General features: G+C 38.5%; 2 protein-coding genes across 3 annotated transcripts in view; one reads left to right on the plus strand and one right to left on the minus strand.

The window, feature by feature from the left end:
* The window catches only part of LOC124777442 (cilium assembly protein DZIP1-like), a 286,339-nt gene that overhangs the window by 246,104 nt on the left and 22,785 nt on the right, over window positions 1-17,450 (minus strand). For both annotated transcript variants that reach the window (XM_047252852.1, XM_047252853.1), the window contains 2 exons: window positions 14,863-14,997; window positions 1,667-1,768 (listed from right to left, as the gene is read on the minus strand). In XM_047252852.1, coding sequence (XP_047108808.1) covers window positions 1,667-1,768; window positions 14,863-14,997 — 237 coding nt within the window. The remainder of the gene's footprint in view (window positions 1-1,666; window positions 1,769-14,862; window positions 14,998-17,450) is intronic.
* LOC124777443 (dihydrofolate reductase-like) lies at window positions 2,793-4,033 on the plus strand. The gene is made up of 2 exons (XM_047252854.1): window positions 2,793-2,936; window positions 3,327-4,033. Exon 2 carries the CDS (start codon window positions 3,360-3,362, stop codon window positions 3,954-3,956), a length of 597 nt encoding a protein of 198 aa, XP_047108810.1. The 5' UTR covers window positions 2,793-2,936; window positions 3,327-3,359; the 3' UTR covers window positions 3,957-4,033.

Consider the following 17,450-nt stretch of genomic DNA (forward strand, 5'->3'; position numbering starts at 1 on the left):
TCAAGAAAGGGTTTAAAGTCATGAGCTGGACAGTACAGATATTTTAAATGACAAAAAAGAACCTATCTGGGAGGGTTAGCCACTAACAACTTTCATACTTATATGACATTAGTACTGCATAATTCTGAGGAACGTGATGCAGATAGCCAAGCAAATTTATTATGATAGACACACCAGGCTACAAAAGAAAATAGCATGTGGTATATTGAAAGAGGAGACAGGTAAAACCGAAATGGAGAAGCAGCACACCACTTCAAGAATAAATCACTCACTGGCAACATGTGTAGTGGAAAAATTAATTTTAATAAATACTTTATCTCTGGTACTAATAACACAAAGTTGCCAACTTCAATAAATAATGCTGAGAAAATCTCAACTCACCATTACAATAACTTTATCACCATCAGTATGACACACTTCATGAGAAAAAGAAAAATCTGCCTTCAAATCTTTTGATCTTAACTACTGTAGCTATTCTGATAAATATTAACAAAATTAATTAAAGGGTGTGCCTGTGAGTTTAACAAGATCTTAAGTTATTTATGTAACCAATCATTTATATAAGCAGAACATTACCTGATAAGCCAAGTCACACAGCAGTTAAGCTTCTGTAAAAGGAAAGATATATACCACTAAACTTTTGCCTGCATCTCAAAAATTTTAGAAAAGATTATGCCAAAGTAGTTTCTTAAGCACCTGAAAAGAGGTACTGTACTTTCAATTTCATATTTTGGATTTTGAAGAGTTCTTATATTGAGAACACTATTTCATGAAATGAGAATTTTTTCAACTCATCAAATAAAAAATTAAAAGCTATCAGTATTTTCTGTGACTTGTCAAAGGTGTTTGACTGCATAATTACAAAAAATAATTCATTTTTACTATATTAGAATAGCATGCCATGATAGACATTTTGCAGAATGGTTCAAGATTTTTCTAACAAAAAAAGGGCATTAATATGAAAGAGCAATAAGTATGTTATGTTGTCATCTGACTGGAACGTAATTGTGTGTGGTGCACCCATGCTTCAATCTTGGTACCTCTAACCATTGTGTCTATTAATGATCTTTCAAAAATTGCTCTGCAAAATTTCAAATTTGGTTTACCTGAAGACAACAAATGTATCCTCAGAAACATTAAGTGAAATGCAGATTTAAAAAGGACAGCTTATTAAATTTCAAAAAGAATTAGATCCTGCAAGAGATCTCCAACCAATGTAAGCACCAAATGGAAAGAGATCCAAAGTATTCACATCATGGGATTACAGCTTGACAATAAATTCAGTTCCCAGATCTCCCCATTATTGGTTTATGGAATAACGCAAACATCTAACGACCTGAAGTGTTGGTGAAAATAGCACACCTTTATCAGCAGGCAAGGTTGCAGTAATTATAGAAAATAATTAATTTGCTAGTAAAAACACACTGCTGACAGCTTGTTCAAAATTTTTAAGTCTTTAAATGACATATTTTTTTCTTAACAATAATCAAGGAGCAAATGGGTAAACAAGTCCCTTGTAAAGTTAGGGTTAATTGCAGCTTTTTTAAGTGGATGGTGTTCAAACAGAAAAGTATAATTTATACGCTCTAATAATAAAACAAGCTGAAAAATATAGGTAATAACACCTTTGATAAGAAGTTGTAATGCAGTAAAAAAAGGCACACACCTGTGCATTAAGTAAATCTTCCAGATATTTAATTTTTTTCTCTTGTTCCTGTGTTACCTCATGAAGTGCCTTAATTTCCATAGGAGATGCTGCAGTTGTTTTCTGTGAACAACAAAAGTTTTACATGAGACTAATTCCAAGTCAAGAAGGTTGCTATCTAACCAACACATGTCTATCTATTGCAGCAGCAGTCTGGGGGAAAAAAAAAACTTCAGTAACTTTGATATCCTATTTTGTGTTGGGCTTCTATCATTATCAAACTGTGCATCTCCACAACAAAGTGTTTTGTAAAATAAACAGTTGCTAGATAAAATAAAGTTATGTCAAAATAATGAATATTATTTAGTCCAGGAAAGTAAGAGAGAGGTAGAGGAAAGGCAATTTGTGAGGTGTCAAAAAGCAGCTCATGTAATTAAAGTTATACTGTTCTGATTTAATGAATCTAAAAGTATAAAACAGAATATAATTATTTTTTGTTATTTTTTATTACAGCTTATCATATCTATTCCATTTCAACTGTAGCTTCCTACAATTATATTCTAGTGTTCATGCAAATAGATAATTTGACACACATTTCACAGAAATGACACTAATACTCAAGAGACACCTATACAAACAAACAAAAAACACCATTACTAATACTACCGAAAACACTTAAGTTGGCAGTCTGGAGGAAATCAATGTTTTTATGCAGGGCAATACACTGATACTTTCACCAGATGTTGGCCACTGCTCCAAGCTGTGAAGCAGTCAGAGGAGTCTCCTTAACTGTACAAGCAATGGAAATTTCCTCAAGCTTAAGAAAAATTTTTTCTTCCAGTATATTAAGTTAGAAGTAAATACAAGAAATCATAACCTCTGTATGACAAAATTCATAGCAAGCTACAAATCTGGATTAATGAACACTCCACACCTAAAATAATGTTTACTGTGCTCACATACCTCTAAGAATAGTATCTATTCAAACAGCAAACCTGGGTAAATAACTTCAAAAGTAATTTCAAAGGCATTAGAATTAGGTATTAAACAGCCTAACTGAACTAAATGTTTTTAAGATGAGTAGTACACCAGGACTTTGCCACATAGTAAATGTGAGAAACCAGTTATGTAACTGATTCACATGGCAGTCCCAAACAGGCTGGAAGTGTAGATTCTCAACAAGATTTGGAAGCCTTTATATCAACTGAGAAACATTTATTCCCAGCTGAAGAAAGTAACAGAAAATTAACTGGAAAAAATTACAGATTAAGAAGAGAGAAAATTAGAGCAGGTAAGCATCCTGTATAAAAATAATATTTGCCAAAAGTAAATAACTAATTTTGGAATGAAAACAAATTAATTATAAGATTATTAACAATAATTAAACTACTTGGCTTGTTTATCATACAACTCTATTAATAAATACAATGAAATAATTTATCAGTACAAGTGAGGCCTCTGAATAAATAATGAAATTTGTATTTTTGTTAACAATGACATTTAAATAACTGTGAATTCTCAAATATAGTGTTACATATTAAGTGAGATGCTGTGAGTCATAAAAATTTGACTGAACACAATGACAGAAATACTTTCACAAGTATAATAAACTAAGTACATATTACACATTTCCTATGCCTACAGGATATTACACTAATATTTTGTCACATGTTTTTCACAGACATACAGAAGTTTTGTCACCATCAGCATCAATATGGAGAAATCTGTTAAGTTAGACCTTATAGCAGCTGCTGATAGAAATATGGGTATTGGACAAAAGAATATGCTTCCATGGAAGCTCACTTCTGAGTTCAAGTATTTTCTCAAAATTACAAAACCACCACAAGGACAAAGGAATGTCATAATAGTTGGGCACAGAACATGGGAAACAATGGGAGAAGTGGCTACACGTCCCTTTCCTGGTGCAATGAACATAGTTATTAGCAGGTCCATGACTACTGTTCCTTCTGATATATCTGACACAGTAGTGTGCAGTTCATTGGACAATGCAATTAATTTCATCAAGAACCTCCAGCCTCAACCATACAGAGTGTGGGTATTGGGTGGAGCTCAGATATACAAACTTTGCTTGCTGTCACCTTATTTTCATCGTCTGTATCTCACACGAATCAATCGAGTACATCATTGTGATGCATTTTTCCCTGAAGAATTCAAAGTGGAAGAATATGTGAGGGTTCAGGATCCAGATGTCCCACAAGGTATGCAGACTGATGAGTTTGATGGAACACAGTTTGAAATTTATGTTTATGAAAGACGTATACAAGAACATCTAGCAAAAAAGAAATTGTGACAGAAATAACAACGTGAAAAGTAAAATCACAGCCTCTATCAACCAAAAACCACAAATAAATTTACTTTCTCACATTATATGTGCATTTTTGATTATCAAACAGAAAAACTGAAAGAAATAACACTTTCTGTCAGAATATACTTCATAATTATTGTATAAGTTTGTATTATATCATAATTATTGTGTAAGTTTGTATTATAGTTTTCCAGTATAATATGTTGTATCCACCTGTTAGTGCTTAAGATGTTATAAGTACCAACAATAGAAACACCAAGAACACAGTCTTTAATTCTGGTTGGAGTATTTTGCATCTTTACAACTGATTACTACTCGCCAAATAGTAGAGGCACTCAGCAACAGACAGACATGTAGGAAGGTTGAGAAACTGTCCTCCTCCTGACATAACTAAAACAAACACACACACACACACACACACACAACTTTGAAATGTTAGAAATTTATTGTTCTTTCTACACATCTGTTCACTGGTCAGCATTTCCTCCTATATTTGAGGAGTGTAATCTAGCCTTGCACAAGCATTTATTCTATCCTCGATTTCTTATCAATATACACTTTTAATTTAGGAATGTAACATCAAATGTAGTGTACATTTTTATACACAATGGTTAAAACAGTCTTGTCCAAACAAATATTTTGTTCTTTCCTAGAGAACAATTGGTGATTGCTGTAGTACAATTGGAAATAATCTATGCTTTTTAACCACAAATCATATACTGGTACGTATACCGTGACAGTAGAGATAGAATTCTGACAAAAAGGTTGCAAATGGATGCCCCAAAATTTTTCAGTTTATTATTATCTAGATAAGAATATCTTTAAATTTCATGTTTAAAAAAAATGATTCAATAGTTCTATTCCTGGCATTCCCTAAACCCATATTCCTGGTACAGTACAATGAAATGTGTTACTTCTCCTTACAGCACACACAGTCTGCATTACATACAGAAAGTTGGCTGAAATTGATAGCAGCATAATTTTTGGGTAAAATGTAAGTGTGCTGAAATGATACACTAATGGCAAATGGAGGTGGTGTATTTGTCACAGCAGACAAGACGCTCAAATCCACCAAAACAGAAATTGAAGCAGCATGCAAGATTGTTTCAAGTGTATCAGGTGTGGGCATAAAATGGTAATTGGATCCTTCTATCACCCACAAGACTACCCTCCTAATGTAACTGGAAACTTTAGAGAAAACCTCAGTTCACTTGCATGTAAATTTCCCAATCATACTGTAATCATCAGTGGAAACTTAAATAATCCAAAAATCAAATGGGAAAACTACAGTTTTGTTAGTGGCATGCTTGACAAGACATCCTGTGAAACATTACTAAATGCTTTCTCTGAAAACTAACTAGAACAGATAGTTCAGAGCCCCATTCATCATGAAAATACAGCGGCCCTAACAGCAACAGACAGACCTGACCTTTCCAAGGATGTCCTTATCAAAGTGACCATGACACAATTGTGGCAACAATGATTACCAAAGCACAAAGGACAAACAGAAGGGACAGACATATAAAAACAGATCAGGGGTACGGCCATGGAAATCAGGATGACTCCTTCCTATGCCAAACCTTTTCATGGGTTACTAGGAGAGGGCTTTCCTGGGATCCATAAGTCTTCAGCCCCTGGTTTGGTTTAGATAAATCAATGACATTTTTACCATATGGACTCATGCTGAGTCTGAACTGTTAAAATTCCTCAACACTCTGAATACCATCTCCCAATTAAATTTCACACGGTCCTATTCCGAATCCCATGCCACTTTCCTTGATGTTGATCTCGTTCTCACCAAAGCCCAACTAGACACTTCCGTCCACATAAAACTTACCAACAAACAACAGTGCTTACATTGTGACAGTTGCCATACTTTCCATGTCAGACATTCCCTCCCATACAGCCTTGGCAATCTAGGTAAACATATTTGTTCGGATGCAGATTCTTTACAGCAATACACCACCATTCTCATCTCAGCCTTCACTGCACGTAATTAGCACATCAGCCTAGTACAAAAACAGAATTCCTGGGCCATTACATCCAATCCTGGTAATACTGATCCCAACAAAAACCATCTTCAGAGCACACTGCTGGTAACTCAGTATTATCCTGGTATGGAATGTATTGATCAGTTACTTTGACAGGTCCATGACTTCCTAAAATCATGCGTTGAAATGAGATCCATTCTATCTGAAATTTTGCCCACAAAACCTACAACAGCTTTTTGTTGCCCTTCCAATCTTCGCAATATTGTTGTCAAACCCTATACTCCTCGTTCACCCATCTCCCTACCCTATGGCTCCTACCCCTGCGACCATCCCCGCTGCAACACTTGACCTACGCACCCTCCTACCACCGCTTATAGGAGACCTGTAACTGGCAAAACATATACTATCAAAGGAAGGGCCATCTGTGAAACAACACGTCATACCAGCTGATATGTAAACACTGTTCAGCCTTTTACATCGGCATGACTACCACCAAATTGTCAATTAGGATGAATGGACATAGGCAGAGGGTGTATACTAGCAACACACAATATCCAGTTGCAGAGCATGCTATACAACATAAGAATCATCATCTCAGCACCTGATTCACCACACATGCAGTCTGGATTCTTCCCCCAGACACCAGTTTCTCAGAACTTTGCAGGGGGGAGCTAGTGCTACAACATGTCCTTGGTTCTCGTCACCCACCTGGCCTTAATTTATGTTAATTTCTTCTGTCTCAGCATTTCTTTACATTAACTACTCTTTGCTTCACTCCCTTTTTTGTTTTCTACATCTTTCATTGTCTTACCCACCCATGTTTTACTGCCCCTCTCCCACCTCTGTTACATAGAATGCACTCTGCTTTTAACTTCTAGTAATTCATGCATGATGTTTAAGCAGTAATCTCTGTGTTGAATATTACCCTGTCTTCCACCTTTAAGCTCCCAGGTTTTCAAATCTTTCTGATGCAGTCCCCAACAATCAGTTTTTCACTTCTCATACTGGGTGGTAAGTCTCCCCTGACCCACAGTTCTGAGTGACTTTCCCAAAACTTACCCCTTTTCCTAGACCTCTCCAGTCCATTTCCTTACCCCTCTTCCTTCCCCTTCAACCCTTTTGCCTGAAGATGGAGCCACTAGCTCCGAATACTTGCCTAGTTACAACCTTCTTTTACATGTGTGTTCTGCTGCTGCTTGGTGAGTAGCTTTTTATCTATCCAATTAAATTATTTTGTCAAAACAAGAAGAAAGATGTATATATTCAGTAAACTAGATAAAAAAGCAGTACTGTCATATCTCAACACAAAACTTGAGACTTTCAGTACAGGACATGAGCATATACTGGAACTATGGCTCAAGTTCAAATAAGTAGTCGTCCATGCATGGAGAGATAATTGCCCAGTAGAACAGCTCATGTTGGGAAGAACCCTCCACATGGTATACAATCACCATAAAAAGCTTCTAAAGAAAGAGAGACTACTGCATAATAGGTGTAGGACAAAGCATAGAGCTGTAGATAGAGAGATGCTGAATGAAATGTGTTTGGCTGTCAAGAGAGCAATGTATAAGGCCTTAAATGACAACAATAGCAGAATATAATCAAATGATCTCTCACAAAACCCAAGAAATTCTGGTCATGTGTAAAGGCTGTTAGTGGCACCAAAGTTAGTGGCCAGTCACTCATGAACCAGACAGAAATGAACTTCAGGGTAACAAAGCAAATGCAGAAATGTTTAACTCTGTTTTCAAATGTTTCTGTACACAGGAAAAAAAACAGGAGAATTGCCCCAATTTAATTCCTCATACCACTGAAGACATGAGTGAAATCAATATTAGTGTCAGTGTGTTGAGAAACAATTGAATTCATTAAAATTGAACAGAGCTCTCCAGGATATAATGGGATCCCTATCAGATTCTACACCCAACTCGAGGCTGAATTAGCCACTGTTCTAACTGTAATCTAACATACATCCCTTGAACAAGAAACAATGCCCACTAGAAGAAGGATGAAAGCACATGTCTCACCAGTTTACAAGAAGGACAGTAGAAGTGATCCACAAAATTATCATCCAATATTCTTGACACTGATTTATTGTAGAATCTTAAAACTTATTCTGAACTCAAACATAATGAGGCATCTTGAAGAGAATTACCTCCTCCATGCTAACCAGCATGGATTCTGAAAACATCAATCATGCAGAAGTCAACTCACACTTTTCTCACATGACATACTGAAAGCTTTGGATCAAGGCAACAGGTAGATGCTGAATTTCTTGTTTTATGAAAACATTTGACACAGTACCACATCTATGCTTATTGCAATCAAGCAAAATTTGTGACTGGATTGAGAACTTTTTGGTAGGGAGAATGCAGCATGTTTATCTTGGTTGCAGAGTCATCATCAGATGCAGAAGTAACTTCGCGTGTGCCCCAGGGAAGTGTGTTGGGACCCTTGCCATTCATTTTTTACATTACTGACCTAGGAGATAATATTAATAGTAACCTCACACTTTTGCAGATAATGCAGTTATCTACAGTGAAGTACTGTCTCAAAAAAAGGTGCATAAATGTTGTCCAATCTTGATAAGATTTCAAAACGGTGCAAAGACTGACAACTTGCTTAAAATGTTCAGAAATGTTACACTGTGCACTTCACAAAATGAAGAACAGTACCATCTGATTATAATATCAACCTGTCACCGATGGAATTGGCCAACTCCCACAAATATCTGGGTGTAACACTTTCTAGGGATATGAAACACAATGATCACATAGAGTCAGTTGTGGGCAAAGCAGGTGATAGACTTTGGTTTTCGGTAGAATCCTGGAGAAGTGCAATCAGTTTACAAATGAGATTGCTTACATGTCACTCGTGTGACCTGTTCTGGAATATTGCTCAATGTATGGGACTCAAACCAAATAGGACTAACAGGGGATACTGAACATATACAAAGAAGGGCAGCACGGATGGTCACAGGTTTGTTTGACACAGGGCAGAGTGTCACAGAGATTCCGAAGAAACTGAACTGACAGACTCTTGAAGATAGATGTAAACTATCTCGAGAAAGCTACTTACAAAGTTTCAAGAACTGACTTTAAATGATGATTCTATGAATACACTGCAACGCCTGACTTATCACTCACACGGGCTCTGTGAGGACAAGATTTGATTAATTAGAGCATGCAAAGAGGCATTTAAAGAATCATTCTTTCTGCACTCAATACATGAATGGAACAGGAAGAAACCCTAATAACTGGTACAATGTGGCGTATCCTCCGTCAAGCACTTCACAGTAGTTTGCAGAGTACAGATATAGGTGTAGAAACCTTTAAACTAGGAAGAAAATGGGTTTTTTATTGTTTACATATTTTCTTTGTTTTCAAACTATTTTAGTTTCACAAATGACAGCATCGGATAGACACATTGTACTGGTGAGTTGCTGGGACCCTGATGTATGGTACACACACATATTCATAAACATATGTCTGCTTGTGTCTGTATGTGTGGATGGATATGTGCGTGTGTGCGAGTGTATACCTGTCCTTTTTTCCCCCTAAGGTAAGTCTTTCCGCTCCCGGGATTGGAATGACTCCTTACCCTCTCCTTTAAAACCCACTTCCTTTCGTCTTCCCCTCTCCTTCCCTCTTTCCTGATGAGCCAACAGTTTGTTGCGAAAGCTTGAATTTTGTGTGTATGTTTGTGTTTGTTTGTGTGTCTATCGACCTGCCAGCGCTTTTGTTCGGTAAGTCACCTCATCTTTGTTTTTATACATAAACATATTTAGTATTTCATCAAGGTCATGTGAGTTTTTACAAATAGTATTTCCTTTGTGTGTATGTGTGTGTGTCTATATTATATATAGTATCCATCAAGCTTTTGTTTATCACCTTCACACAGCAAAGGAAGCACAAAAATTGCAATTTAATACTGCAGAGTCACTGTTATGATTTCTCCCCAGGTCAATGCAGTTGTTTCACTGTGTAGATGTGTGAAAATTCATTGCCTGGCATACATTATAAAAGGGCAAGTCTATTGATTACCCTCTTGTTTTAAAAGAAATCTGATTAATTATAATAAGGTTAAAAGACATTCCATCAGGAGCAGCTTTCTTGAACTGAAATCACAACTCCATTAATTAGCAGTAACAACTGTCCAGCCACCTGTTTCAAATTGTTCTTAGAACAATATGTAAATGGATGACTACGCAGAATATTTGGCATTTGCGATATTAAACAGATGGCTTAAGCTAAGACAGAGCATTTCTCTGAAAGTCAAATGTAGCTACTACTGTGTTGTAACCTGACACAAAAGAAGCAGGTAGTTACTGTGAATCACAGCATGTCGAAAACAATGTCATTGCTAAATCAATGGTTAAAGAAACAGACAAGAGAAAATGTTATGACTGCAAGTAACATGAACTCAATTTATTACAGGTATCAAAACCAGAATTGCCTTAAACAGCAACACAATCACACATATCTCAAAGTCAGAATCCAGGTTCAGAAAAGTGAGTTCTCTGATACGAGATACAAACTGCAACAGCATCCACAGGGCTGGGTATTTATTTCCTGAAGAGGGTCAACGACCACCCCATATGATGTATTTGCTATAAACCCTGGAGGTTTGTCAGTCGTAAGCAGAACTTTGTGCTACACAAATAACACCACTACCACTCTCCAAATCTGTCTCCATATCGCTGGGGTGGTGGGATATTAGAACAACAACCACAAAAATGTTCCTTACTTCATAGCATACATCCCAAATTTCACTTTATCCATTTTATAACACAGTGGCGTACACCATTTAAAATTTTAACATGTGTAACTGTCTATGAAGAAATCAATCTCAAAATTAAAATGAAACCAAATACCTAATTACACACTTGTGAACTGATCGGCACAATTGCTCAACAAATATCATAGAAATGAATGGGAAGTTCAGTCTGCTTTCCCAACTACACAATGAGGACCACAGATCCAAATGCAGTGCCATCAACTTAACAGCAAGAGAGACACTGGTGCCATTTTGGCAATTAATAAACGAGTTAATCGTACACCTTTGCTGCTGGACTTCCCTCTCTTTGAAATGATATGTGGCATTAAATGAGCAGTTCACAAGTTAACCAGAAAAACAGTGGACAAAATACATGTGAAACAAGTCATATTCCCACTTAAACAAAACCACCAATACCCAAAGTGAACAGGGGTAAGCATAATAACCTGATTGCACTATGCAATGAACAACATAGTGTGGTTCTTTCTGCTGATGAGAGTAGTGCAGTTGTAGTTACAGAACACAATATGAAGATCTGCACGCTACTGGATGAGGATGCCTACCACATGCTTCCATGTGAGCCAACACTGTGAATAATGAAAATGACATCCAAATTTCGTGCTAATCACGGGAAGAAAGTATCGTCAAGAACCTTCTTTCTCAGTGTCTACAACCTAATATGGCTTACACTTTACTTAAGATCCACGAGGATTTTACATCCTTCCACCACCAATGGTTCACCAATGTACAAATTTGTGAAATACTTCACTAGCCTTCTCATTCACATGTGGATTTCTTCATGCATAATATAAATAACTCTGAGGAATTACCAATCTTTGGCAAAGTAGTACATTTCATTTAGTCTGCCATTGCTAATGAGATCACTCATTACACACACTTGGTACAAGTTAAAGAGAGAATAAGGTATTACTTTATAAGGTTCAATTTGAATTTGGACGAACTACGGGGTGTTTATAAATTATATATACAAAAGTGGCCTTTAACTGTGACAAGGGTATATCACTTACAGACAAGTTTGATACAGCATTGAATGCAATATATGTTGAAGTTTTACTCCAACCAAACACCGTTATGTCCTGACATTCCCACTAGGCAACATGTGCAATTGAGTTATTTCAGTGGTCATAATGGAGTCATATAATGGTGCAGACAGTGTGCTGTGGTATTTATGGCTGCATGGACCAAATCTGCTACTACAGCTCAGGGACAATTCAGGACTAAATATCGCAAGCCACCACTTCAAAAACAAACTGTTATTAATTGGTACAACTGTTTCACAACAATGGGCCATGTAGCACATAGGATGCTGGGTCTGCATCAGCCAGCAGTCAAGTTTGGCAGTCTTACATTCTTAGTCCAGGTAAATCAATGAGATGTGCTGCTTAGAACTGAATATGCCTAGTGTTACAGTGTGGGAGGTATTATGGAAACACTTGTCATTCAAACCTTACAACTGGAACAGCTGCAAGCTTTAACAGAAAGTGACAAAGGAAAACAACCCGAGTTTTGTGTAGAAATGTTTAACAAAATGCAGACTGAAGATGATTTTCTTAATAAAACTGTGTTCAGTGATGAAGCCATCTTTCAATATCTGTGGTAAAGTGAATCGGCATAATGTTCGAATATGGAGTGGGAAGAAACCGCATCACATAACTGAACACGTACAGGACTCACTAAGGTAATCGTTTTTTGTGTAGTAAACTGTAACAAGGTCACAGTCCTCTCTCTCTCTCTCTCTCTCTCTCTCTCTCTCTCTCTCTCTCTCTCTCTTGCCAAGTCAAGTTCTGTAAATAGCATGTCGTACCTGGACAAGCTAGAACATTATCTGATGCCTCAATTACAACAGGATATGGGCATAGAATTTATTTTCCAGCAAGATGGCATGCCACCACATTATCATCATGTAGTTGTCACGAATCTCAGTAGGAATGTGTCAGGTTGGATTGTATGTGGTGAAACAATGTCCTGGGCACCATGATCACCTGATTTAACCGCATTGGGCTTCTGTGTATGAAGTTACATTAAAGACGGAATGTTTGTCCCTCTGCTTCCATGAAACGTTGACAAGCTACAAGAACAGACAACAAACAATTGCCATCATATATCTAGACTCGTTTCATAGGGTTTGGAAGCAAACTGATTACAGATGGGACATTTGTCGTGTTCCAAATGGTGGCCACACTGAACATTTGTAAATAAAACTTGAGGATATTCTGCAGTCAGTGCGGTATCAAACATTTCTATAAGTTATTTACCTTTTTCACAATTAAATGTTACTTTTGTATAACTAATTTATAAACACCCTGTATATTACTTATATCTCAAATAGCAATTAGGTTCCCTTCTATTTCCTGGGAGTGGCCTGGTGGTATAACTTAACCATGCACTGTTATTGTATAGTGTATATTGTTTATCCTATGTAGCTTTTGCCAAACTGATGAGAAATTTCATAAATATCTGCTTTCTGTGAAAGTAGCTCATGTTTCAGAGATCCCAAAAGAGCTGCCACCCTGTTTGATGTGTGGAAGATGCACAGCTCAGTGCATTATTTAAGCATGCACCAACTTCCACCAAGTTCAGTATTATAAACATATTGAAGGTGTCATCAAGGATAGCCCTATCTCTCTCACACTGTAGCTAATTTATTTATGCAGGATTTTGAAGAAAAAGCTCTCAACTCTGCAATTTTAAAACCATCAGTGTCATGGAGATTTGTCGATGGTACAGTCATAGTTTGGTCTCACTGTGAGGATAAATTAGTGGTGTTTCTTGACCATCACAAGTCCACCCATAAGAACATCAGGTTTGCCATGGAATGGTTTTGGGTGCATCAGTTCGCCATAAGGAGGACAGGTTTTTAAAGCACTGTGTGTACTTTAAGTCCACCCATACCAGTTTGCATTTGGAGGTGTCCAGCTGCTACCATCCCTCACAAATTACGAGGGTACTTAAAACTTCATCCGTTAAGGCCCACATAGTGTCCAATATTAACAGCCTACAGGATGTACCAGTACAAATGGAAGAGGTATTTAGTAAAAATGGATATACAAAACATCAGATTAAGAGAGCTATGCATGCAAAAATGCCACATCAACCAAAGGGAGAGCAGGAAGAAAGAAATTTAAAGACTGCAGCCTTTCTACCATATGTGGGAAATGTTTCTTCAAATATTGCAAGAATAACAAAGAAGCACATAACAGATGTGATCTTCCACACACCAGACAGGGTGGCAGCTCTTTTGGGATCTCTGAAACATGAGCTACTTTCACAGAAAGCAGATATTTATGAAATTTCTCATCAGTTTGGCAAAAGCTACATAGGATAAACAATATACACTATACAATAATAGTGCATCGAACACCAGTGACACAGTGGCCTTCTACAGCTCAACAGATCTGGAGTGGCTGAAAATTACATTTCCACAGGCTAGTCCTTGGATTACGGAAAAGTCAAAATTGTGGCCACAGCCTTATCCTATTGGGATTCATTGGTCAAGGAAGCAGTGAAATTACAAACAGAGGACAACCTGCTCAACCAAGGCGAGGGTTTCCTCTTCAACAAATCATGGAAAACACTCATTTCACATCTGCACTCCCAGGGGAATTATTGTTCTGCATCTAGGGTGTCAAGCATTCCAACATCTTCCCTCCATTTTAATAATCAATCACATAATTTGTAAGCACTATGGATTTGCTGACTTGGAACTTGCTGTTTTATTCTTAGATGCATAAAGTTTCATGGATGACTTATGCTCTTGTGACAGTTGTCTTATCTATGACACAAACACATTAACTCCACACTATGTTTGCATCAAGTGTTTTTAATTCAGACACCAACACACATTTAAAATAGCTGTATGTGTATCAGCTAAAATATTGGAAAAAGAAACAATTATGTCTCAGATGCATGCCCACAAGATGATGATATATTCAGTCAACTGGGAAAATAGCATGAAACACATCTTATTATCAATTTACTTATTAAATGCAAACATACACTGTCTCCACTAATTTTTAATGATAAAAGTGCTCATTTATGTGTCATATAGCCGGAAAACTATTAAGAAGGAAACCAGAGCAAAACTTATGTTTTGTTATTGGTACCTCAATTTCAGCTTGCAAAATTTGTTGCAATTTTGCAAGTTCTTGTTTCTTGCTAGTTTGGTTAACTTCTGCTAATTTATCTTCAATTGCTTTTTCAAACTGTTTCACCATTCCATGGTACAAGACATTTTCTTCCTGTAAAAATAAAAAAAAATACTTTGTATATTTATGGAAAAGACACACACACACACACACACACACACACACACACACACACAGAGAGAGAGAGAGAGAGAAAGAGAGAGAGAGAGAGAGAGAGAGAGAGAGAGTCTGGCTGCTGAGGCCACACTGCAAGCAGCAGTGCGTGATAGGAGAAGCACTCAGGTGTTAGAAGATGGGGCAGCGAGGGGAAGGGATAGCAGTGTAGGGGTGGGGAATGGTAAAGTGCTGGTTGTGGGAGCACACAGAAACGAGGTGAAGAGAGTGCAGGGTAGCTAAGTGCAGTCACGAGTTTAGATGGAGGTTGGGATAGTTAGTAGAAAATGAGAGAAGTAAAAAGACTGTGGGTGCATTGGTGGGAAGGATCCAGATGGAACAGGCTGTAAGGCATCCACAGAAATGAAGAACATCATGCTGGGTGCCATGCTAAGCAACTGTGTGATCCAGGTGTTTCTTGTTGGTGACCATTCATCCAGACAAACAGCTTGTTAGTTGTCATGCCCACATAGTATGTACCGAGTGGTTGCAGCTTAGCTTGTAGATCATGACTGCCATCACAGGCAGCCCTGTCTTTGATGGGATTGGTGACGCTTGTGACCAGACTGAAGAATTATTACAGGGATGTGAGCTGTGAGGCAAGGGGTTGGCAGCAGGGGTTGTGAAGGGAGGGACTAGAACATTGTCTAGGTTCAGTAGATGACAGAATACCACTATGAGAGCGGTGGAAAGAATAGTGGGTAGGACATTTCTCATTTCAGGGGATGACGAGAGGTAGTCAAAACCCTGGCGAAGAATGTGACTCAGTTGCTCCAGTCCTGGGTGGTAGAGTGTGGGAATTTGGGAGGTGGCAGGTGGCTGTAAAGATAAGGCAAGGGAGATCTCTTTTTTACAAGGCTGGGAGGGTAATTATGGTCTGTAAAGGCCTCAGTGAGACACTCTGTATATTTTGAGTGGGACTGCTCATCACTGCAGATGCAACAGACACAGGTGGCTAGGCTGTATGGAAGGGAAGGGAAGGGAATTCTTGGTATGGAAAAGGGGGCAGCTGCCATAGTGGAGATATTGCTGATGGTTGGTAGGTTTGATATGAATAGAGGTACTGATGTAGCCATCAAGGAAGGTGGCTTGTTAGGTTGAATAGGACCAGGTGAAGCAAATGTCGGAGAAGACTCTGAGGTTCTGGAGGAATGTGGATATGGTATCTTCACCCTCGATCGAGATCACAAAGATGACATCATTGAATTTCAGCCAGGTGAGGGGTTTAGGAAGAATGTAGAAGGTAAGAGTGTGGGGAGTGTTAAGGGTGAGGAGAGAGATGTAGGTTCTGGGATGGGCCAAAGGATTTGAGAAGAGACTGCAGATCCTCCTTGATTTCTGGAATGGGGTCACTGTTGTAGCATTTGTAGGTAGATGAATCTGACAGCTGGCAGAGTCCTTCTGCCAGATAATCGCTGTGGTTCAAAACAACAGTATTGGAGATTCAATGATGACATTTTTGTGATCTGGATCGAGGGTGAGGGCATCCTATCCACACTGCTCCAGAACCTTCTGCCCCATTGCTTCACATGGTCGTGTTTAACCCAACAAACACCTTCCTTGATGTTAAACTCCACTTCAAAGATGGCTACATCAGTACCTAGTCCATATCAAACCTACCAACCACCAGCAATATCTCCACTTCAACACCTACCACCCATTCCATAGCAAGAAGTCCCTTCTATAAAGCCTAGCCAACCATGGCCGTCACATCTGTAGTGGTGAGCAGTCCCTCTCGAAATGTACCAAGGGTCACACTGATGCCTTCCCAGACTGTAATTACCCCCCCCCCCCCCTCCACAACCTCATACAAAAACAGATTTAACAGATTTCCTGTGCCTCAACTCTCCAGTCACCTGCCACCTCCCAAAGCCTCACCATCCGACCACTGAGGAAAATTCTCCTCGTGACTCAGTACCACCCAGAACGGGAACAGCTGAATCACACTCTCCACCAAGATTTCGACTGCCTCTTGTCATGCCCTGAAATGAGGAATGTCCTACCCACTATCCTTCTAACCCATCCAACAGCAGTATTCTTGTCACCCACTGAACCTACACAATATCCTCGCCCATTTCTACACAACCCCTGCTGTCAACCCCTTGCCTCACAGCTCATATCCCTATAACTGGCCTAGATGCAAGACCCGTCCCATACATCCTCCCACCATCACCTACTTCAGTCTCGTCAGTAACATCACCTATCCCATCAAAGACAGGGCTACCTGTGAAGCCAGTCATGTGATCTACAAACTCGCATGAATGGGCATCGACAAACTGTGGCCAAGAAACAACAGGACCACCCTGTTGCTTAGCAGGCACCCGACACAATGTTCTTCATTTCAGTGACTGCTTCACAGCCTGTGCCATATGGATGCTTCCCACCAACACCAG

The sequence above is a fragment of the Schistocerca piceifrons genome, chromosome 2 (genome assembly GCF_021461385.2).
Source record: "Schistocerca piceifrons isolate TAMUIC-IGC-003096 chromosome 2, iqSchPice1.1, whole genome shotgun sequence".
Classification (NCBI taxonomy): Eukaryota; Metazoa; Arthropoda; class Insecta; order Orthoptera; family Acrididae; genus Schistocerca; species Schistocerca piceifrons.

Bases quoted from the DNA above. Each gene is read 5' to 3' on its own strand.
- LOC124777443 (XM_047252854.1), top strand. From the start codon at position 3,360: ATGGAGAAATCTGTTAAGTTAGACCTTATAGCAGCTGCTGATAGAAAT.